The sequence below is a fragment of the Hyperolius riggenbachi genome, chromosome 2 (genome assembly GCF_040937935.1).
Source record: "Hyperolius riggenbachi isolate aHypRig1 chromosome 2, aHypRig1.pri, whole genome shotgun sequence".
NCBI lineage: Eukaryota > Metazoa > Chordata > Amphibia > Anura > Hyperoliidae > Hyperolius > Hyperolius riggenbachi.
The window spans coordinates 489466076-489489147 of NC_090647.1; the positions used below are offsets into that span (position 1 = coordinate 489466076).

The window sequence follows — 23072 nt, forward strand, 5'->3', positions numbered from 1 at the left end:
AATTGTTCATAGTTTAATAAAGTTATTCAAAAACACTGTCCAATTCCACACATTAAAGCAAAGCTGTGCTCACTGCTCAGTTGTATAACTACTGTATGTCTCATGGGGGCCCTCCCTGCAAAAACATTTTTTTGAGGCCTGACCCTACATTTGGACCCATGTTGCAGACAGACAGTTTCTTCTGCACCACCCCCACTCCCTCCTTCTCCGAACTGATTGCCAGCAGGATTTGAGTAGGAAACAGAAAGAAAGAGGGAAAAATAGTGATCCTTTCTCATGGGTATCATATGACTTTATTAATGCGTATGGAGGCTTATTGGGACGAGTTCCTGATAATTAGTGACAAATTGTCACTGACAATTTTATCAGGGTGGTTGCAGAAAGGGAGTTGAAAAAATGTCCCTTTTTTCTTTTCACCATAGAATATCTTTAGATTTGTCAATTAACTGATCCTTTCCCTACAATGTACAACTTTGTCGTTTGAACCACATGCAGCACACAAATACACCTTTTGTCACAGATTTTACCTGAATTCAACATGTTCTTCAAAAAAAGCTCTTTCATTTTTCAGGGCATCTTCCATGGAGAGGTTATTCTGGATCTCTCTCTGGCCGCGGCACTTCACGATCATGTAGCCTTTCTTGAGAGTATAGGCTTGATTCCGGACTGTTTGTACAACTTCCTTCTCTGCTCCACTGTCAACCAAGTCTGGCTTGGTGAGAATCCCTATGAAGAAAGTCGAAGACATTTTTTTTTATTCAACAAAAATGAAGTTTATTTCAGTACACAATAAAAATAAACAGCAGAGTTTGTTTATAGTGGGGCAAAATAACGGTAATCTTGGTCATGCATATAACATCCACAACATGAGCAAAAGTGCAAGTGACAGAAAAAAGTGCAACAGTACAGAAATCATATGTATAAAGAATAGAAGCATAAACATTTTAGAATCACCTCAGGGCAGGGCAGTTTATAGGCTAAAATGCACCCAGGGCGCGGGTGTAAAAATAGGATTTTGAGCATGTTTAAGCAATACTGTTCAGGTGAGAAATGTGGAAGTTAAATCATTCTGCTGGTCCGGATCTTGTGAGTATTTTGATATTAAATTGGGGCCACTGGCATAACCAGAACTCAGGGATTCCACGTTTTTTTAACCGGGCATGCAAACATGCCCAAGTTTGGTATCATATGAACTGGCCTAGTCTGAGAAATATGAATATGTGATGGTCGTGTGTGCGGAAATCGGAAGCCGAGATATGACAAATGTCATATTTGGTGGGCATAGAGCACCCATCCAGGGAGCTCACCGCCCCTGTCCAACCCCTGGGCTGTACTTGAGGCTCCACCCAAAGATGTGCATTGTTAAAAAAAGTGGTTGCGAGGGACTCCTCCCTCATTCCTCCATTTTCCACCTTTATGAACGCACGGCCACCGCGAGGAACAAGTGGTGGCTATTTTGCTTGAACTTTGCTGAAACTGAACAAAAGGACTTTACCAAGGACTTTATGATTCTTCCCACAAAAGGACATCTTTCCATGAAACTAAGTATTTTTTCTCCCTTTCTTTTATTTTTCATACTGGCTATTAATGTTTCAATAATTGTTGATTTTATTAATTGTCTGTATATATTAATTATTTATATTGCCCGTGAATAAAGACTTTATCAAAGTCATTCACTGTTCCGCTACCCTATTATTCAGCATACACAGAAACTGAACTCAGACTTCTGAAGAGACGCTACTGTTGTTACTAGCCAGACAGAATAGAGTGTGTTTAACCGTTTTTTATTTGCAGGACCAGTCAGTCGGATCCACTGGCCCATACCAGTGGTGGTGGCAGATACCTTGAAATAGTGTGTAAAGTTGTAATTACCGTACCTCACAGGCTCCCTTCTGGTTTGTCTGCGGCCAATGCCCAACGGTTCCTACGCATTGACTGCGACCACAGTTCGCACGATCCGTGCGCTGGCACCATTTGGAAGGCATTTCGCGGTCTGACCACTAGTGCTCCTGTGACAGTGGTGGTAGCGGGTGGGATCTGTGCTGTGCTGAAAGTATCTAAGATAGCGCTAGCACTATCAAGAAACGAACTAATTCGTTGGTGTAGCTGGAATGCAATATATTTGTTAATGTATACAGAGAGACTGTGTAGCCAGTACCCCTCCCCAAAAGTTTTATTTTATTTGGCATGGAAATGTCCGGGAACTACAAGCTCATGGCCGTATCAGACCTGGAAATCTTTGTCAGCTGCGGGGCATTGACACCTTCCGCAAGAACAAACAGGACATGGTAAATGACTTGTTTCAATGGGACACCCAGCAACCGCGGGAGCTGGATGTGTCTGCTGAGGTAGACGCCGACCCATCTGACTCAAGTCAAGGGGAACCAGAGGCTGAAGATCCTAGGCGTACAGAGGTTGAGCAACCTGCAGGCAATGCAACCACACTTACGCAGGAGACTGTCAGTGTGGACCCCAATCCCAGAGTTTCTGAAAGTACTCGCCCGGAACCGGCCAGTACTGAACTGTCCGTTTGTACTGATCCGCTAATGCAGCAGGCATTACGGAAACTGATGGACACTGACCTGGAAAAGTACTTGCAGTACATGGAAGCCCATGAGGAGCTGGAACGCCAACTTGCAGAATGCAAGGCTGCTGCCGTGGCGGAGCAAGCGCGTGAGGCGCGCCAAGCTACGGAACGGGAGCTCCAACGACAGCATTAGCTCAACATGGCAAAGGTTCAACAGGCCAGCCGGAGTTCTCCGCCCAGCCTCCCTGCTGAAGGAGCATCACCTGTAAGTGCAAAATTTAAATTTGCTAATATTGAAAAAGACACTGACTTGCTTTTGCGATCTTTTGAAAAAGCATGCCGTCAGTATCGTCTGTCCCAAGACCAGTGGGCCAGACATCTGACACCTTTGCTGCGCTACAAAGCGCTTGATGCTTTTGCAGAGTTCCCTACGGAAAAAGATAATGAATATGCCGCTATAAAAGACGCTATCATTACCAAATACCAGCTGACGCCAGAAGCCTATCGCAAAAAGTTCAGGGCCTGGCAGAAAAAGTCTTCTGATTCTTATCGAGATGTGGTCAGCAGCTTGCTCACCACACTCCGCCAGTGGACTCTAGGCCTCACCAAAGGGTCTTATGATGTCCTGGAGGACTTGATAGTCCTAGAACAATTTCTGAACATTTGCCCTGCTGATGTACGACAGTTTGTGCTGGAGCGCAAGCCTGCGTCAGCAACTGTCGCTGCAGACGTTGCTGAAACTTTTGCAACTCAGATAGATGTCACTAGGCTCACCAAATGGTCAGCCTATTCACAGCACTGCTTCCCCCCAGACTGGCCGGAGCCATATAGACAGAATAAGAAAGCATGGAGTTTAGGATTTTGAGCATGTTTAAGCAATACAGTTCAGGTGAGAAATGTGGAAGTTATATCATTCTGCTGGTCCGGATCTTGTGAGTATTTTGATATTAAATTGGGGCCACTGGCATAACCAGAACTCAGGGATTCCACTGTTTTTTAACCGGGCATGCAAACATGCCCAAGTTTGGTATCATATGAACTGGCCTAGTCTGAGAAATATGAATATGTAATGGTCATGTGTGTGCGGAAAGTGGAAGCCGAGATATGACAAATGTCATATTTGGTGGGCATAGAGCACCCATCCAGGGAGCTCACCGCCCCTGTCCAACCCCTGGGCTGTACTTGAGGCTCCACCCAAAGATGTGCATTGCTCAAAAGTGGTTGCGAGGGACTCCTCCCTCATTCCTCCATTTTCCACCTTTATGAACGCACGGCCACCGTGAGGAACAAGTGGTGGCTATTTTGCTTGAACTTTGCTGAAACTGAACAAAAGGACTTTACCAAGGACTTTATGATTCTTCCCACAAAAGGACAACTTTCCATGAAACTAAGTATTTTTTCTCCCTTTCTTTTATTTTTCATACTGGCTATTAATGTTTCAATAATTGTTGATTTTAACAATTGTCTGTATATATTAATTATTTATATTGCCCGTGAATAAAGACTTTATCAAAGTCATTCACTGTTCCGCTATACTATTATTCAGCATACACAGAAACTGAACTCAGACTTCTGAAGAGAACTGTTGTTACTAGCCAGACAGAATAGAGTGTGTTTAACCGTTTTTTATTTGCAGGACCAGTCAGTCAGTTAGTCAGTCGGGTCCACTGGCCCATACCAGTGGTGGTGGCAGATACCCTGAACTAGTGTGTAAAGTTGTAATTACCGTACCTCACAGGCTCCCTTCTGGTTTGTCTGCGGCCAATTCCCAACGGTTCCTACGCATTGACTGCGACCACAGTTCGCACGATCCATGCGCTGGCACCGTTTGGAAGGCATTTCGCGGTCTGACCACTAGGGCTCCTGTGACAGGTAGGTGCCCCCAATACAGGTTAGATAAGTAGGTGCCACTAGTATAAGATAGGTAGGTGCCCCCCAGTATAGGTTAGATTGGTAGCTGACCCCCAGTATAGGTTAGGTTGATAGTTGCTCCCCAGTATAGGTTAGATTAGGTAGGTGACCCCCAGTATAGGTTAGATTAGGTAGGTGCCCCCCAGTATAGGTTAATTCGGTAGCTGCTCCCAGTATAGGTTACATAGGTAGCTGCTCCCCAGTATAGGTTAATTAGGTAGATGCCCCCCTGTATAGGTTAGATAGGTAGCTGCCCCCAGTATAGGTTAGATTAGATAGCTGCCCCCCAGTATAGGTTAGATAGGTAGCTGCCTTCCAGTATAGGTTAATTCGGTAGCTGCCCCCAGTATAGGTTAGATAGGTAGCTGCTCCCCAGTATAGGTTAGATTAGGTAGCTGCCCCCCAGTATAGGTTAGATAGGTAGCTGCCCCCAGTATAGGTTAGATTAGATAGCTGCCCCCCAGTATAGGTTAGATAGGTAGCTGCCCCCCAGTATAGGTTAGATAGGTAGCTGACCCCAGCACGGTGGCGTAGTGGTTAGCGCTCTCGCCTTGCAGCGCTGGGTCCCTGGTTCGAATCCCAGTCAGGTCAACATCTGCAAGGAGTTTGTATGTTCTCCCCGTGTCTCCGGTTTTCTCCCACATCCCAAAAACATACAGATAAGTGAATTGGCTTCCCCCTAAAATTGGCCCTAGACTACAATACATACACTACACGATATAGACATATGACTATGGTAGGGACTAGATTGTGCTCTCCTCTGAGGGACAGTGAATGACAAGACTATATATACTCTGTACAGTGCTGCGGAAGATGTCGGTGCTATATAAATAGTAAATAATAATAATAATAATAATAATTAGGTAGCTGCCCCCCCCCCCCCCCCCCAGTATAGGTTAGATTAGGTAGCTGTCCCCCAGTATAGGTTAGGTAGGTGGTTAGATAGGTAGGTGGCCCCCCCATAATGGAGTGGGGAAACGCAGCCCGACCTCTCCCTCCCTTCCTCTCCCCGGGCCACCCTCCGTGCTCCCCCCTCAGATGCAGAGTGATTGCAGCAGGGAAGCACTGTAAAAAGTAACTCACCTCCCTGGTTCCAATCGCCAATCACTCACTTGCGCCGGTCTTCTCTCTGCATAGACGCTGATACACACGCTGCTTCCTGCTAAACAGGAAGCAGCGTGTGTATACCCGGCTATGCAGAGAGGGGTGACCAGCGGCTAGTGAGTGATCGGCGATTGGAACCAGGGAGGTGAGTAGCTATTTACAGTGCTTCCCTGCTGCAATCACGCTGCAGTCGGAGGGGGGAGCATGGAGAACGGCCCGGGGAGAGGAAGGGAGAGAGGGGTCGGGCTGCCCTCCATGCAGCTGCGGCTCCCCCCTCCATTACTGCGCCCCCTCCCAATAGCGTTCAGGGCGGCCGGATGGCTGCACGGCCTGCCTTAGGGATTATTTTCTCAGCCGTTAAAAAACACAACTGTGGGAGCTACTTATTTGCCACCTCTCCTAGATTTTGAGGAACTTTTGTGGTTTACTCCAAATGTACAGTAAAACCTTGGATTGCAAGTAACTTGGTTACCAAGACAAGAAAAAAAATGTTTATGAAACTTTGACTTGATAAGCTAGCAACATCTTGATATACAAGCACAGAATGTATACGTACATTACATCATCTCACCTGAGCCAATGATTCTCCTCTCTTTGACACTGCAGGATTGTACTTAACCTCCTGGGCGATAATCCCGAGCTGAGCTCGGGGTATGTCGCGCAGGAGGATTTCTCAGGCCCTGGTGGGCCGATTTGCATACATTTTTTTTTACACGCAGCTAGCACTTTGCTAGCTGAATGTAACTTCCGATTGCCACCGCTCGCCACCGCTCCGACACTACCCGCCGTACCGCGCAGCCCCCCCCCCCAGACCCCTTGCGCAGCCTGGCCAATCAGTGCCAGGCAGCGCTGTGGGGGGATCAGGACTCCCTCTGACGTCACGACGTCGGTAACGTCATCGTGAGCGTCACCATGGCGACGGGGGAAGCCAAGCAAGAGATCCTGTTCTGATCGGAGGGGGTAGGGGGATGCCGCTGCACAGCGGCTATCATGTAGCTAGTGCTAGGCTAGCTACATGATTTTAAATTATTTTTTTTTTAAAGTGCTGCGCCCCCTCCTGGCCGATGTAATTGTATCGCCCAGAGGGTTAATCAAAGTGTAGTGACTATACAACTTCACATTTCTGTGAAATTCTCAAAATAAGCAGCAAGGCAACTGTCATTGGATACAGGGCCGGCCTTAGGTTTCACAGCGCCCTGAGCAAAACATGATTTTGGTGCCCGCCTCATCCTCTTTGCGCGCACACACACACACAAACACACACACACACACAATTCACCTTTTCTCCGGAGATATCTCCTAGGACAGTGGCTCCCGACCTTTTTGAAGTTGTGACACATTATGGGTAGTCAAGCATAGGTGCCCCCCCCCTCAATATAGTCAGCTATAGGTGCCCCCAGTATAGGAAATCAGGTGTAAGTGCACTCTGTATAGGTAACCAGGCATAGGTGTCCCTAGTATAAAAAGTCAGGCATAGGTGCCCTCAGTATACAGTGGTGTGAAAAACTATTTGCCCCCTTCCTGATTTCTTATTCTTTTGCATGTTTGTCACACTTAAATGTTTCTGCTCATCAAAAACCGTTAACTATTAGTCAAAGATAACATAATTGAACACACAAAATGCAGTTTTAAATGATGGTTTTTATTATTTAGTGAGAAAAAAAAACTCCAAATCTACATGACCCTGTGTGAAAAAGAAATTGCCCCCCCTTGTTAAACAATAACTTAAAGGTGGTTTATTACACCTGAGTTCAATTTCTGTAGTCACCTCCAGGCCTGATTACTGCCAGACCTGTTTCAATCGAGAAATCACTTAAATAGGAGCTATCTGACACAGAGAAGTAGACCAAAAGCACCTCAAAAGCTAGACATCATGCCAAGATCCAAAGAAATTCAGGAACAAATGAGAACAAAAGTACTGTAATTGAAATCTATCAGTCTGGTAAAGGTTATAAAGCCATTTCTAAAGCTTTGGCACTCAAGCGAACCACAGTGAGAGCCATTATCCACAAATGGCAAACACATGGAACAGTGATGAACCTTCCCAGGAGTGGCCGGCCGACCAAAATTAGCCCAAGAGCACAGAGAAAACTCATCCGAGAGGCCACAAAAGACAGCAGGACAACATCTAAAGAACTGCAGGCCTCACTTGCCTCAATTAAGGTCAGTGTTCACGACTCCACCATAAGAAAGAGACTGGGCAAAAACGGCCTGCATGGAAGATATCCAAGGCGCAAACCACTTTTAAGCAAAAAGAACATTAAGGCTCGTCTCAATTTTGCTAAAAAAAATCTCAATGATTGCCAAGACTTTGGGGAAAATACCTTGTGGACCGACGAGACAAAAGTTGAACTTTTTGGAAGGTGCGTGTCCCGTTACATCTGGCGTAGAAGTAACACAGCATTTCAGCAGAAGAACATCATACCAACAGTAAAATATGGTGATGGTAGTGTGATGGTCTGGGGTTGTTTTGCTGCTTCAGGACCTGGAAGGCATGCTGTGATAGATGGAACCATGAATTCTACTGTCTGCCAAAAAATCCTGAAGGAGAATGTCCGGCCATCTGTTCGTCAACTCAAGCTGAAGCGATCTTGGGTGCTGCAGCAGGACAATGACCCAAAACACACCAGCAAATCCACCTCTGAATGGCTGAAGAAAAACAAAATGAAGACTTTGGAGTGGCCTAGTCAAAGTCCTGACCTGAATCATATTGAGATGTTGTGGCATTACCTTAAAAAGGCGGTTCATGCTAGAAAACCCTCAAATAAAGCTGAATTACAACAATTCTGCAAAGATGAGTGGGCCAAAATTCCTCCAGAGCGCTGTAAAAGACTCGTTGCAAGTTATCGCAAACGCTTGAATGCAGTTATTGCTGCTAAGGGTGGCCCAACCAGTTATTAGGTTCAGGGGGCAATTTCTTTCTCACACAGGGCCATGTAGGTTTTGAGGTTTTTTTCTCACTAAATAATAAAAAAAACATCATTAAAAACTGCATTTTGTGTTCAATTATGTTATCTTTGACTAATAGTTAACGGTTTTTGATGAGCAGAAACATTTAAGTGTGACAAACATGCAAAAGAATAAGAAATCAGGAAGGGGGCAAATAGTTTTTCACACCACTGTAGCTAGCCAAGCATAGGTAGTATAGTTGCAACAGTAAAGGTAGCTAGTATAGTTGCCCTCAGTATAGGTAGTATAGTTGCCCAGTACATGTAGCTAGTATAGTTGCCCCACTATTGGTAGCTAGTATAATTACCCCAGTATAGGTAGCTAATATAGTTGCCATCAGTATAGGTAGTATAGTTGCCCCAGTATATGTAGCTAGTATAGTTGTCCTAGTATAGGTAGCTTGTATAGTTGTCCCACTTTAGGTATGTTATATAGTTGCCCCCAGTATAGGTAGTATCATTGTCCCCGTACAGGTTGTTTAGCTACCCCCAGTATAGGTAGTATAGTTGTCCCCAGTATAGATCGTATAGTTGCCCCCAGTATTGGTAGTATATTTGCCCCCGAATAGGTAGTATAGTTGCCGCCAGTCAGCCCCTTCTAGGGCAGCAAGCGGGGAATAACTCACCTGACTTCTGTGTTCCAGCGCTGATATCTCTCTTCTCTCCCCGCCTCTGCTCCATCTGTAGTTAGTGCAGGTCTACCAAAAAATGGTCGCCGATGTCCGCATTTGTGGACATCCGTGACCATTTTCTTGTAGCCCTGCTATAATTACAGATGGAGCGGAGGCGGGGAGAGACAGCGGGGAAGCAAGGAGAGACACTGTCCTTTGTACATGTGCCCTTGAGAGCTGGCGCCCTGAGCGACCGCTGCGGTCGCTCAGGTCAAAGGCCGGCGATGATTGGATATGTTTCTTGTTCTTGCCACAACAAAGGAAAAAAGAATGAGGTGGGCCTACAGATAGCAATGATTCCGTTATAGTGAAATCCTTCCTACACAACAATTGTCATCCTCTTGTTTCCACCAGGCCAGGCACAATTATTTTTAAAAGTAAAATGCACGTCTACAGTACAGAACTTTGTACTAAATATTTTTCTATAAATGTTTTTGGTTTGTGGAACAAATCATCTGCGTTTCCATTAATTCTTATGGGGAAATTCACTTTGACATAAGAGACATACATTTTGGATTACAAGCATGTTTTCTGGAATCAATTCTGCTCGCAAGCCAAGGTTCCACTATGCATATTAAACTTTTGTAAGGCAAATCCCTGTATACTAGCACGATCCATTCTTGCCTGGTGGGGATGTTAGCAGGTAACCACTTCCTAGCACTCAATCTGGCTACTTTATTGAGTCTCTTAAGTACCGTATTTTTCGGACCATAAGACGCTCCGGACCATAAGACGCACCTAAGTTAAGAGGACAAAAATCAGGGAAAAAAAATAAATACTAAACCTGGTGTGTCCATGGTGCAGGGGAGTCTTTGGACCGTCTGCCCCCAAGCTGTCTCTGTACTCTATTAAAGAAGATCCAAAAGTGCATAAAGGCACAAAATGATGAACCAATACATTATGAAGTTCCAATACATATATAACTTTATATCATTAACAATTATAGCAGCAATGCTGATGATAAAACATGAAGGGTCTGAGCAGTGAAAAATAAAATCTGTAGTGCTCTAAATCAAAGACAGGTGTCAGAAAAGATGGACATTACAAAGCAAATTGCACCAATCGTCCCTCAAATAGATTTCTGTTCATGGCAACCAGAGGAACCATGAGCAAAAGACCCCAGCGAGGAGAGGAAGCAGAGGAGCAACATGTGCAGAAGAGAGCTTACCAGCGGAGGAGGACTCCTGCACCGCGATCGTGCTTCACAGGAACCGTGGGCAAAGACCCCAGTGAAGAGGGAAGCAGAGGTGCTATGTGGACGAAAGACAGCTTACCGGAAAGAGAGAGTGTAGAAGGCACACATGCTTTCAATGCGATTGTACCTCCCCGCTTACGAGCGGCTTCTTCCTGGCACGCCCCCTGCCTGTATTGGCTGCTTGCCCTGCAGTACATGATGATTGGCCAAGACGGGACTTCTTGATCCCACCCGCGGAGGTGTCGGGGCTATAGCCATAGGCTCATACATCGCCGGGGGCGGGACCTTGACATCCCGTCTCGGCCAATCACCATGTACTGCAGGGCCGGCAGCCAATACAGGCAGGGGGCGTGCCAGGAAGAAGCCGTTACGATCGCATTGTAAGCATTGAGCCGTCTGCACTTTCTTTCCGATGCGCCAAGGTCCCGCCCCTGGCGATGTATGAGCCTATAGCACAATCGCGGTGCAGGAGTCCTTCGGCTGAGGTCGTTTGCTCATGGTTGCTCTGAACAGAAATCTATTTGAGGGACCGTTAGCGCTATTGCTATCATCCCCATCTTTTTTGACAAGTGTCTCTTTGATTTAGAGCACTAGGATTTTATTTTTCATTACTTTGACCCTTTATAAGCATTAAGTACCCGTGGACACACCTCGGGTATTGCACTCCGGGAGGCTGGGGGTGTGTCAAAACATACATTCGGACCATAAGACGCAGTGACTTTCCCCCCTCTGTTTTGGGGGAGAAAAATACGGTAAAAGACTTGTCAGGTGCAGGCAGAACTTCATCCGGTAAAATCTTCTGGCAGTGCTACTGGCCTGAGGAAGTGGGCTTGGACCCATGAAACGCGTTGCCGGTGCTTTAAAAAATGTATTTTTGTCTCATGATACGGTTGTCGTTGAGGTCAGCCACCTAATTTTCTCTTCGGATTTTATTGTTGTTTTAATTTAGTTTTCTCCACGCCCGGGTGCCTCTTACCCCCACTGTGCTGAATGTCACTCCCTCGCACGAGTGGTGAGTGGGGATTCGTCTGGCCCTACATGGTTTAAACCATTGTATTAGCCAGCATTTTACTATCAAGAGAACGACCACATCCAGTCCATCAGGACACCCCGAGTGGAGTCTGGTTGCCCCACTGCAACCCACCTTTATGAGTTGGTTGTCCCACTGCAACCCACCTTTGTTGCATCTTTATTTTTTCTCAGCCAACATAATACTCTATCTTGGCTCTCGTTTTTGTCTGTGTGTCTTTTCCTGCAGGGTGCTGAAACACCCTATCACAACATGCTCCAGAGAGAAAGTAGGTGGACTGACACATTTAACACATTGAAACCAAATGTACTTAATGAGGACTTTAATTTGAAATGTTATTTATTATGTACCCTTAAAGAGAATCTGTACTCTAAACTTCTTACAATAAAAAGCATACCATTCTATTCATTATGTTCTCCTGGGCCCCTCTGTGCTGTTTCTGCCTCTCCCTGTTGCAATCCTGGCTTGTAATTGCCATTTTTATCCAGTGTTTAAAACAAAAGACATAGCTCAGTGTGAGTCATACAGAGCTTGGAGGGGCCTGGAGAGGGTGTGTATAGCTTCTAGCCAATCACAAGCAGCACAGCACATTCCAGTCTGACTGCCTCAGCCCGACAGAGGAGAGAAGATTAGATCATATAACAGAGATAATACAGACACTGTGCAAGTAGGAAAGGCTGCAGTTAGACAAAACACATTAGAACAGGTATAGGAACTTATAGGATAGAAGAAATAAGGATGAACATTTTGTTACAGAGTCTCTTTAAATGTGTTGCTCTGCCCTTAGCAAATGCACTTTAAAACAAATCTGAAGTGTGGAAAAAAACAAACTTATTTCGGTAGAGGGAAGCCTGTGATTGTTCCAGTGGTTCCTCGGATCTTTCACAACATTCAACAAACCATAGACAACATTAACGATTTATATCTTCAGAAGGTTACAGCGCACGAACGGAGGGGCATGAGAAGACTGAGGAAGCTTCTGGACTGTCCAGAGGCTTTCCCTCTACTGAGGTATCCAACTCCCCTCCCTCCCCCAAATGGAGGTATGTTTTTCTGCAATTGTATTTGGATCTCAATTAGTTCTCATATTCACAGAAATGTATATTTTGGCAAAAAGTTCTACTCTTGCTAAAATTTAATTTTATTTTATTTGCAAACAAAAAAACGCACTGAGTGCCAGTAGCCTCGGCTAGTATGGAAGGCTTCATCGTTAGTTTGCTATTTATTAATAGTTCGTATTCAAAAACCAGAAGGATTAACAACAACAAAAAAAGTTATTTTTAACAATGTATTGATTAACAGTACCAAAGTTTTGCCATATAGGTTATGTCCCCGAGGGCCCCCTCACACAGTGGCGGTCCCGCACCGCTATCACAGGGCAAGGAAAGCCCATGGGTAAAAACACATTACACCCCAACCCGATGCACCCCAAAAACTACGCTGCCACGTACATCCACGTCGCTCTGTGACGTACCGAGAGCACGCAAGTTTCCGGCGACGCGTGCCAGAATAAACACCTGACGCGGGTTTTACGCATTGCACATTTTTTGCAATACACTTCCATGCGCATAATCTCTTGGCCGGCAGGAAGTGTCACCTCTTGCTTGGCCAGGTGCCACACAGGGAATACTACATAGTAGTGCGGCATTCCTTGAAGGCCTAAAATGTTATTTTCGATGCGAAAAATGACTTTGACAAACATTCAAGCTTATTCCCACACACTAGCCTCAGAAGTGACACTGCACACCAACTAAACCACACTCAGTGCATAACTCATGCTTAGTGCATATGGCTTCCTGCTTTCCTTATAGAGATATACAAGAGGTTTTACTGCACTACAGGTCAGAGGCGTAGCTAGGGTTTTCAGCGCCCGGGGACAAAGACTATTAATGCGCCCCCTAAGGTGAAGGGTCGTGACCAAATGTGGGCGTGGTTATGGGTGCTCCACATTTGGTCACGCCCCTTCAAATGTACATGGAGGTTAGCAGGCTCACGCTCACCCACCCTCCCTCAGTATGTACCTTCCAGCATGTTCCAAGACAAATTCCGCAATCATGAGTAAACATGAGGCCCCCAACATGACCAACTCAGCAATCATGAGGCCCCCAACAAGACAAATTTAGCAATCCTGAGGCCCCCAACAAGACAAATTCAGCAATCATGAGGCCCCCAACAAGACAAATTCAGTAACCATGAGGCCCCCAACAAGACAAATTCAGCAGTCATGAGGCACATAAATAGACAGCATTTCACATAAATAGGCAGAATGCCCCCTTAATATGGTAGACACCTCTCACCTGGCAGCAGTTCCCCAAAATACACTCAATCTGACAGCAGTGCTTCCCCAAAAATAGGTAGCCCCAGGTCTATAGGTGTCCCCAGAATAGGTGGCCAGCAGTATAGATGTCCCCAGAACAGGTAGCCAGGGGTAGAGATGTCCACAGAACAGGTAGCCAGGGGTATATGTGCCCAGTATATGTAGGCAGGGGTATGTGTCCCCAGTATATGTAGCCAGAGGTATATGTGCCCAGTATATGTAGCCAGGGGTATATATGCCCAGTATATGTAGCCAGGGGTATATATGCCCAGTATATGTAGCCAGGGGTATATGTACCCAGTATATGTAGTTAGGGGTATATGTGCCCAGTATATGTAGGCAGGGGTATATGTGCCCAGAGTAGGTAGCCAGGGGTATATGCCCAGTATATGTAGGCAGGGGTATATGTGCCCAGAGTAGGTAGCCAGGGGTATGTGCCCAGAGTAGGTAGCCAGGGGAATATGTGCCCAGAGTAGGTAGCCAGGGGTATATGTGCCCTGAGTAGGTAGCCAGGGGTATATGTGCCCAGAGTAGGTAGCCAGGGGTATATGCCCAGTATATGTAGGCAGGGGTATATGTGCCCTGAGTAGGTAGCCAGGGGTATATGTGCCCAGAGTAGGTAGCCAGGGGTATATGTGCCCAGAGTAGGTAGCCAGGGGTATATGCCCAGTATATGTAGGCAGGGGTATATGTGCCCAGAGTAGGTAGCCAGGGGTATATGCCCAGTATATGTAGGCAGGGGTATATGTGCCCTGAGTAGGTAGCCAGGGGTATATGTGCCCAGAGTAGGTAGCCAGGGGCAGGGCCGGGCCGAGGCATAGGCTGGAGAGGCTCCAGCCTCAGGGCGCAGTGTAGGAGGGGGCGCACAATTCATTCAGCTGTCATTCCTAATTGTGTTTGAAGCAGAAATAAATAAGAAAAGGGGATACATAGCAGTGCCTGCAAGCCAGATAACTAGATATTAAGGTGTTGGGGAGGTTGTGGGCCCTGTGGCACCTCTTAGTCTAATAGCAATCCGTGTGTGACGGCTGGGGTGGGAGGGATGGAGGGGCGCACTTTGGTGTCTCAGCCTTGGGTGCTGGAGGACCTTGTCCCGGCTCTGGCCAGGGGTATATGTGCCCAGAGTAGGTAGCCAGGGGTATATGTGCCCAGAGTAGGTAGCCAGGGGTATATGCCCTGTATATATAGGCAGGGGTATATGTGCCAAGAGTAGGTAGCCAGGGGTATATGTGCCCAGAGTAGGTAGCCAGGGGTATATGTGCCCAGAGTAGGTAGCCAGGGGTATATGTGCCCAGAGTAGGTAGCCAGGGGTATATGTGCCCAGAGTAGGTAGCCAGGGGTATATGTGCCCAGAGTAGGTAGCCAGGGGTATATGTGCCCAGAGTAGGTAGCCAGGGGTATATGTGCCCAGAGTAGGTAGCCAGGGGTATATGTGCCCAGAGTAGGTAGCCAGGGGTATATGTGCCCAGAGTAGGTAGCCAGGGGTATATGTGCCCAGAGTAGGTAGCCAGGGGTATATGTGCCCAGAGTAGGTAGCCAGGGGTATATGTGCCCAGAGTAGGTAGCCAGGGGTATATGTGCCCAGAGTAGGTAGCCAGGGGTATATGTGCCTAGAGTAGGTAGCCAGGGGTATATGTGCCCAGAGTAGGTAGCCAGGGGTATATGCCCAGTATATGTAGGCAGGGGTATATGTGCCAAGAGTAGGTAGCCAGGGGTATATGTGCCCAGAGTAGGTAGCCAGGGGTATATGTGCCCAGAGTAGGTAGCCAGGGGTATATGTGCCCAGAGTAGGTAGCCAGGGGTATATGCCCAGTATATGTAGGCAGGGGTATATGTGCCCAGAGTAGGTAGCCAGGGGTATATGTGCCCAGAGTAGGTAGCCAGGGGTATATATGCCCAGAGTAGGTAGCCAGGGGTATATGTGCCCAGAGTAGGTAGCCAGGGGTATATGTGCCCAGAGTAGGTAGCCAGGGGTATATGTGCCCAGAGTAGGTAGCCAGGGGTATATGTGCCCAGAGTAGGTAGCCAGGGGTATATGTGCCCAGAGTAGGTAGCCAGGGGTATATGTGCCCAGAGTAGGTAGCCAGGGGTATATGTGCCCAGAGTATATGTGCCCAGAGTAGGTAGCCAGGGGTATATGTGCCCAGAGTAGGTAGCCAGGGGTATATGTGCCCAGAGTAGGTAGCCAGGGGTATATATGCCCAGAGTAGGTAGCCAGGGGTATATGTGCCCAGAGTAGGTAGCCAGGGGTATATGTGCCCAGAGTAGGTAGCCAGGGGTATATGTGCCCAGAGTAGGTAGCCAGGGGTGTATGTACCCAGAGTAGGTAGCCAGGGGTATATGTGCCCAGAGTAGGTAGCCAGGGGTATATGTGCCCAGAGTAGGTAGCCAGGGGTATATGTGCCCAGAGTAGGTAGCCAGGGGTATATGCCCAGTATATGTAGGCAGGGGTATATGTGCCAAGAGTAGGTAGCCAGGGGTATATGTGCCCAGAGTAGGTAGCCAGGGGTATATGTGCCCAGAGTAGGTAGCCAGGGGTATATGTGCCCAGAGTAGGTAGCCAGGGGTATATGTGCCCAGAGTAGGTAGCCAGGGGTATATGTGCCCAGAGTAGGTAGCCAGGGATATATGTGCCCAGAGTAGGTAGCCAGGGATATATGTCCAGTATATGTAGGCAGGGGTATATGTGCCCAGAGTAGGTAGCCAGGTCAGGTGTCCCCCTCCCCAGCAGGAGGGGAGCAGCGCAGAGAAGAGCTGCTCTCCCTTCCTCGCTGTCCCCTCCAATGTCCGGGTGGCTGGCAGCGGCGGGCGGAACTTACCTCCGTCTCGTCGCAGCGCCGGATGGATCTGCCACTACTCTGGTCTGGTCCAGACCAGAGCAGCGGCTGCGCACCCGAACTTCCGCCCGGCGCTGGAGCGAGACGGAGGTGAGTTCCGCCCGCCGCTGCCAGCCAAGAGCCACCCGGACATTGGAGAGGACAGCGAGGGAGGGAAAGAGCACCTAAGGTGAGGGAAGGAGGGGGGATATGGCCCCCCTTCCCCACCGTCCGCACAGCTCTCCCTCTTCTCTGCGCTGCTCCCCTCACCCGCCGAAAAAAAAAAAAAAAAAAAAACAACCCCGCAGCTCAGCCAGGCGGAGGGCGCCCTTGGGGACCAGGCGCCCCGGGGCACTTGTCCTACCCCGACCCCCCCTAGCTCCGCGCCTGCTACAGGTACCCATAGGTGTGACACCAGCGCAAGACAAAATATACATTTCACTGACCTATGGTCCGGTCTCCAGTGGGATCCACCTTTCGGGCCATTTCCAGAGCCTCTGTTGTAGCAATATCCACATTACTGGGGACCACAGCCAAATTGATGGTCTCTTGTCTTTCTATATATCTTTTTATCATTTGCTTGATCTGTGGTGTTCAAACAACAGTCGAAAGAATATTAGTACAATGTTATTTTTGTCCTACTCACCCCACCCTCTTTGTGCCACTTTGTCATGCACTGATCCCTAACCCCTCTCCTCCCTCCATAGAGCTGTCAAGTGATCAAGTCTCGATTCCTTCCAGGTGACAGTCTTCATACGTGTGCACGAGGCTTAAAGAGGAGCTGTTAGGTATAGGGTCTCAGAGAAAAAAAACACATATATCAGTAGCTAAATATTGGCTCTACCTACATTACATATGCATTTCACTGTCCACGTTTGGATTTCACAAAATTTTTATATAGTATATGCAGAGAATGATGCTCCTGACAGCTCATGGCAGGTTCCATGTTTGTCTGTCTCCTATGAAGCCAATTGTGATGTCATATCCTCCCTGCTTCCTGATGATTCGACTCACAAAAAAGATCCTAATAGACAACACTACTGTGCAGTGAATATTAATTAGCCATGTGGCTAGGAACAATAGCGGACTCATGCAGTATACTCTATAACAGAACATGTGCCCTGTGATTTTTCAGTGCTGTGAGTTTAGGCTGCTGTTAGAAGCTGCTGTAATATGAGCCTGTAACTTCTCACTAAGAAAGCAGCCTTAAGGTGTGATAGGGAAATGAAGGGGATGAACCAAGGTAGTGCAGAGTGGGGAGAAGCAGCCCAAGAATGCTTTGCAGTATCTGTTATGCGTCCTGCCGGCCTCCTTACGAGCTTGGGAATAACATCCTTGCTGTTCAGCACACATCACAGTAAGAGAGATTTTTAACTTCAGTATTGCCTTTTTGGCTTCCTTCTAAACTGTTTAACACAGGAGAATAGAGGTTTAAATTAGCTTTTGCAGCCTGACAGTTACTCTTTAAGCTGTTACATTTTGTCGATACTGATAGTGAATTAGCTGCCGTGTGTTCTGATCTCTGTCTAAAAAAAAATAAAAATCTGTGCACTCATTTTGCCTCTGAAGAAGCTAGGCGACCCTCTGTGAAACAGTCATCAGGTTGTGTGCACCTCCTGGCGCCCACTGGTGGACCTCTCTCTCCTCATCTATGTGCCAAACAGCTATGATAAGTATCATGAGGATATACAGTATGCATTCATGAAAGTGTTGTACATTTGCACTTGTCACTTTATGTATGCTGGCAATAAATAAGCATGATTGTGCCGGATTTCCTTGTTTTTGCCTAAATAAATTCTATTGCTTTTAGTTTTCCTTCCTTTCACTTGTCTGGCTGCCCACCCTGTGCATATCTTATCAGCATTCATCAACACTGCTGTTATTAAATTATGGTCTAGTGATAGGCCATTTGTTAGTGTAAACCATGTGGATTACACGCACATTACAACAATTTTCATAGCACTCACGGTAAAGTTCACTTGTCCTCATACACGCACTTGCCATTCTTCCAGATACTGCACCCTTTTTTTAAGTTAATTACGCACACATATATATGAATATCTGCAGATGCAACTGAATCTGGCGGAAGCTAGTAAGGCTGATAGGAGAACACATCCTGAAGATTTTAAGGGCAACTATTCTGAATTTAAAATATATAAACCCTATTTTTTGGTATACAAGACGATCCAGGGTATAAGACACATCCAGGTTTAGAGGGAAAAAATATACTAAACCTGGTACATCCATGGTCCAGAAGCATCTTGCAGATGTCTTTCCTCAATTAGTGTGTCCCTCTTTTACCTACTATCCCCAGGTTTCCTCCTGTGTCCCCATGTGTGTCCCCTCTGCTCCCTCATGTATCCCCTTCTGTCCCTCTCGTGTCTCCTCTGCTCCCCTTTGTGTCTCCTCCACTTCTCATGTCCTGCTGCGCTACCATGTATAAATAGAAAACAGCAGCAGCTCAGCTTGCCTAATCCATTGGCTCTAGGAGCGATCAGAGACCTCTCTTCTCTCTCACGGCTCCCCTAGTGTCTGCTTCTGCTTATGACCTCTCCTCTCCCTCATGGCTCCACTAGTGTCCGCTTCTGCTGATGTCATGATCAGCAGAAGCCGGCACTAGGGAAGCCGTGAGGGAGAGGAGAGGTCTCAGATCGCTGCTGAAGCCAATGGATTAGGCAAGCTGAGCTGCTGCTGTTTTCTATTTATGCATGAGGATTGCAGGAGGACAAGGAAAGCAAAGTAGACATGGGGACAATACAGGGAGTCCCTGACATTGTGGAGGATCGCCGGCTCATATCGGCGGGCGTTCATAAGTTGAGGACTTTTTCTCCAATTTTTGAGAGGTAAAAATTATGTCTTACATGCCAATATGGTACACACTGCATATGTATGAACATACAGAAAGGCTCACATTTCCAGAAATGACAGAGCACAGTTATGGTAGGTTCTTACTTGAGCCAACAGTCAGGGGCGTAACAATAGACCCTGCAAGGGATGCAGACTCAGGGGGGGCCAGAAGACGCAGGGGGTCCCGTGGGGGAGAAGTTTTTTTTCCCTGTCCTGAGAGACTGACAACTAAGGGCAAGGAGAGAAAGAACTTTCTGCTCTCTGCACAATTGTTCTAATGACTGCATCTGCTCTCAGCCACTGATAATGAATCATGCAACATTTTGTAGACAAAGATATGTAGACAGTCCCTATTTAGTGTGCAGCAAGGTCTTATGTACAGCCCCTGCCCTCAGCCTTTACAATCCCCTCCGCAAGTGCTGTGTACTGAGGTGATGCTGGAGAAGTCTACAGAGCCAGTTCTGCTTCATTAGAGGACAGAGTTAGTGTAATAAGAAGCTGGGACAGGGAGCACACTTGTCTGTAAGTTTTCTGTGTGCGTCTTTCTGTATGCGTTTTCTGCACGCCATGTGTGTCAATAAGTGTGAAGACATGCACTTTTATCACAGAAGATAATGTAATTGATAGAGAAAATGACGCAAGTGTTTCACTGCTGTCAGTTCTTATCTGCATGGGGAAAACACATTCAAGTGTGCACTGTGCACTAGCCATTTGAATAACATTGGTTCTCAGTTTACCTGTGTAGAAAGGGGCGGGGTGGGGTGGGGGCCCCATCCAAACTTTTGCAGGGGGGCCCAGTGATTTCTAGTTACCCCCTGCCAACAGTGGTTCATTGTGGTTCAGTTGGAGCTCAGAGCAGATGAGTTTCCACCATAGGCTTTATGGGAAATGCATCTGTGGTCTGTGAAAAATCACAGACAATACACGAGTGTGTTCCGCTCACTGCAACAAATCCAGTGGATTGCAAACTGACAAGTGTGAACAGATCCTATTAATAAATAGGGTCAGTATAACTGTCACTTTTACAAAAACCAACAAAACGAACCCAAAAAATGTCAGGTTTTTTTATTATAGTGGGAACAGAGCCTTAAATGGAATTAAAGTGCACCTGAAGTGAAAATTAAAAGAACAACTAGGTATAGTGCTATGGACTGTGAGGCAGATCATGGGGAATAGGAAGAATGCTGGAGGAGACCTGGGAATCCAGATATATAAGTAACGTTAAAGGGGAACTGAAGAAAGAGGTATATGGAGGCTGTCAGGTTTATTTCCTTTTAATCAATACCTGTTGCCTGGCAGCCCTGCTGGTCTATTTCTCTGCAGTAGTATCTGATTAAAACCAGAAACAAGCATGCAGCTAGTCTTGTCAGATCAGACTTATAAGTCTGAACCACTGAAACACCTGACCTGCTGCATGCTTGTTCAGGGGCTATGGCTAATAGTATTAGAGGCAGAGGATCAGCAGGGCTGCCAGGCAACTGGTATTGTCTAAAAGGAAATAAACATGACAGCCTCCATATACCTCTCTCTTCAGTTCCCCTTTAAAGCGGATCCGAGATGAAAAACTAACTACAACAAGTAACTTGTCTAAATATCGTATCTAAAGTTTAGATAGTTTACACAGTAAATCTAGCTGCAAACAGCTTTAATAGAAAATGATTATTTCTTCCTGTGATACAATGACAGCAGCCATGTTGTTTGTAAACAATACACAGAGGCAGGGTTATCTGCATCTTGAGCACTCAGCCTGTGAAAAAAACCTAATCCCCCCTCCTCCCTCCTCCCCTCTGCCTCTGAAATCAATGGCTAGTAACACCTTCTCCTCTTCCTCCTGCCCAGACTGAGCCCTTGCTACTGCCAAGGCTCCCTGAAAACCTGTGGGCATGGTTTATTTAGTTTATAGGGAATTAGAGTGTTAAAACAAAAACAAAAAAGTATTTGGCTTGAGGAATACCCTATAAACTATATGTAAGGAACACAATTATGCAATGAGTAAAAGTTCACCTCGGGATGGAGAACTAAACTTAGGACTGGTGCACACCAGAGTGGTTCTGAAGCATTTTTAAAATGCTTGCAGGGGGGAAACTGCTTGGCTAATGAAAGTGAATGGGCTGGTGCATATCAGAGCGGTTCGATTTTCCCCCAAATGCAAACTCCTGTCCTGCAGCATTTTTTAGATTTCTGAGGCGTTTATGCCTCAATGTTAAAGTATAGGAAAGTTGAAAAACGCTCTGAAAAATGATAGATCAGAGCGGTTTTCCAGGCGTTTTTGTTACAGAAGCTGTTCAGTAACAGCTTTACTGTAACACTATTTGTAATCTGCTACACAAAAACGCTCCAAAAAACTCTAGGCATGTTTAGAAAACCTATAAACATGCCTAGAATTGCTCAGAAAATCTGCTTCAAAAACCTCTAGCGTTTTGCGGATCTGCTTAAGGTTTTTGGTGTGCACTGGCCCTAAGTTTTGATTATATTCTTCACTTAAGGTCTACTTTAAAATTCTCCTGAGATGTATGTCAGAGGGCACGAGTTCCAGAGGCGTATCTAGAGGGGTGCAGGCATGGCTTGTGCCATGGGCGCCATCTCTGCTCCTGTGCTGCACTGCCATGTCTGCCACTGTGCTGTGCACTGCCATGCCTGCCCCTGTGCTGCGCCCCCATACCTGCCTCTGTACTGCGCCCCATGCCTGCCCTTGTGCTGCACAGTCATGCCTGCCCCCGTGCTTCCCTATCACTCAGACCTCAGATCAGATGAATTCTGTCATCTCGGGAACATGGATACTTAACTTATGTATGTGGGGTGCACTTGGCTTAGTGTAAAGAGGACATAGAGGGAATAAGAGATTTCCAAGAAAGCAATTTCAGCGATATCCCGAGCCAAAAAACACAGGCAACAGTAACACATGTAAGCGAAAATAGATGATGTTTTCAGAGGGGAAGGGGGCTGTAAGGGGGGAGGGGGCACAATTTCTGTGTTTTCCATAGGCTCTATATCACTAAGATACGCCCCTGACGAGTTCTCCATGTTTTAATCATAGAAGGCTTTTAAATCAGTTGCATCCAGAATTGACTATGGAAGGGGGAATGGTCTCAGACCTGTTGTGCAATGTCATCAGGTTGATCCCGCAAAGCAATCCTTGTGATCCCGGGCAAATCAATAAGCGTCAGGTCAGGAACATTTGGTGAGACAATTTCCAAAGTTATCAGCTCACTGCTGATTCCCTTCCCCGTGCCGGCCACCATGTCCTGGGCTGAAACAGAAATACGTATTAGAGACAAAGGAAGGTGTCAGATGATAATAATATACTAAAATAGCTGACAAAGATGCTCAAATATATTGGCAGGAGACCACTGGAGAATGAACGACATCCAGATCTGAAAGAAGAATTAAAATCAGCTTTTCTGCTCTGCTGCACTATAATTATTACTAGAAAGGATCACCTGCCGGGATCCATGCTCTGCATTTATTTTCTGGTTCCCTGCATCTCGTCTATCTTACTGTAAATGGGAACTCTCTGGCTACCAAATCAAGGGGGCTCTCTGGCTTCCACAATGGAGCCTCTCTGGCTACAAATACTAGGGAGGGAGCTATCCGGCTACCAAAATGGCGGGGGTCTCTCTCTGACTGAGGCTGGGGTTGCATGTGGCTACACAAAGGCAACAAAAGTCCCGTTTTACGAAGGATTTTCCAGTTTTTGGTCATTCTG

The 23072-nt window shown here is 46.6% G+C and overlaps 1 protein-coding gene across 2 annotated transcripts in view; it reads right to left on the reverse strand.

Annotated features, from left to right (window-relative positions):
• LOC137544932 (interferon-induced GTP-binding protein Mx2-like) overlaps positions 1-23072 on the reverse strand; it is a 100356-nt gene that overhangs the window by 54082 nt on the left and 23202 nt on the right. For both annotated transcript variants that reach the window (XM_068266029.1, XM_068266028.1), the window contains 3 exons: positions 22462-22616; positions 16966-17104; positions 528-726 (listed from right to left, as the gene is read on the reverse strand). In XM_068266029.1, the coding sequence (XP_068122130.1) occupies positions 528-726; positions 16966-17104; positions 22462-22616 (493 nt within the window). The remainder of the gene's footprint in view (positions 1-527; positions 727-16965; positions 17105-22461; positions 22617-23072) is intronic.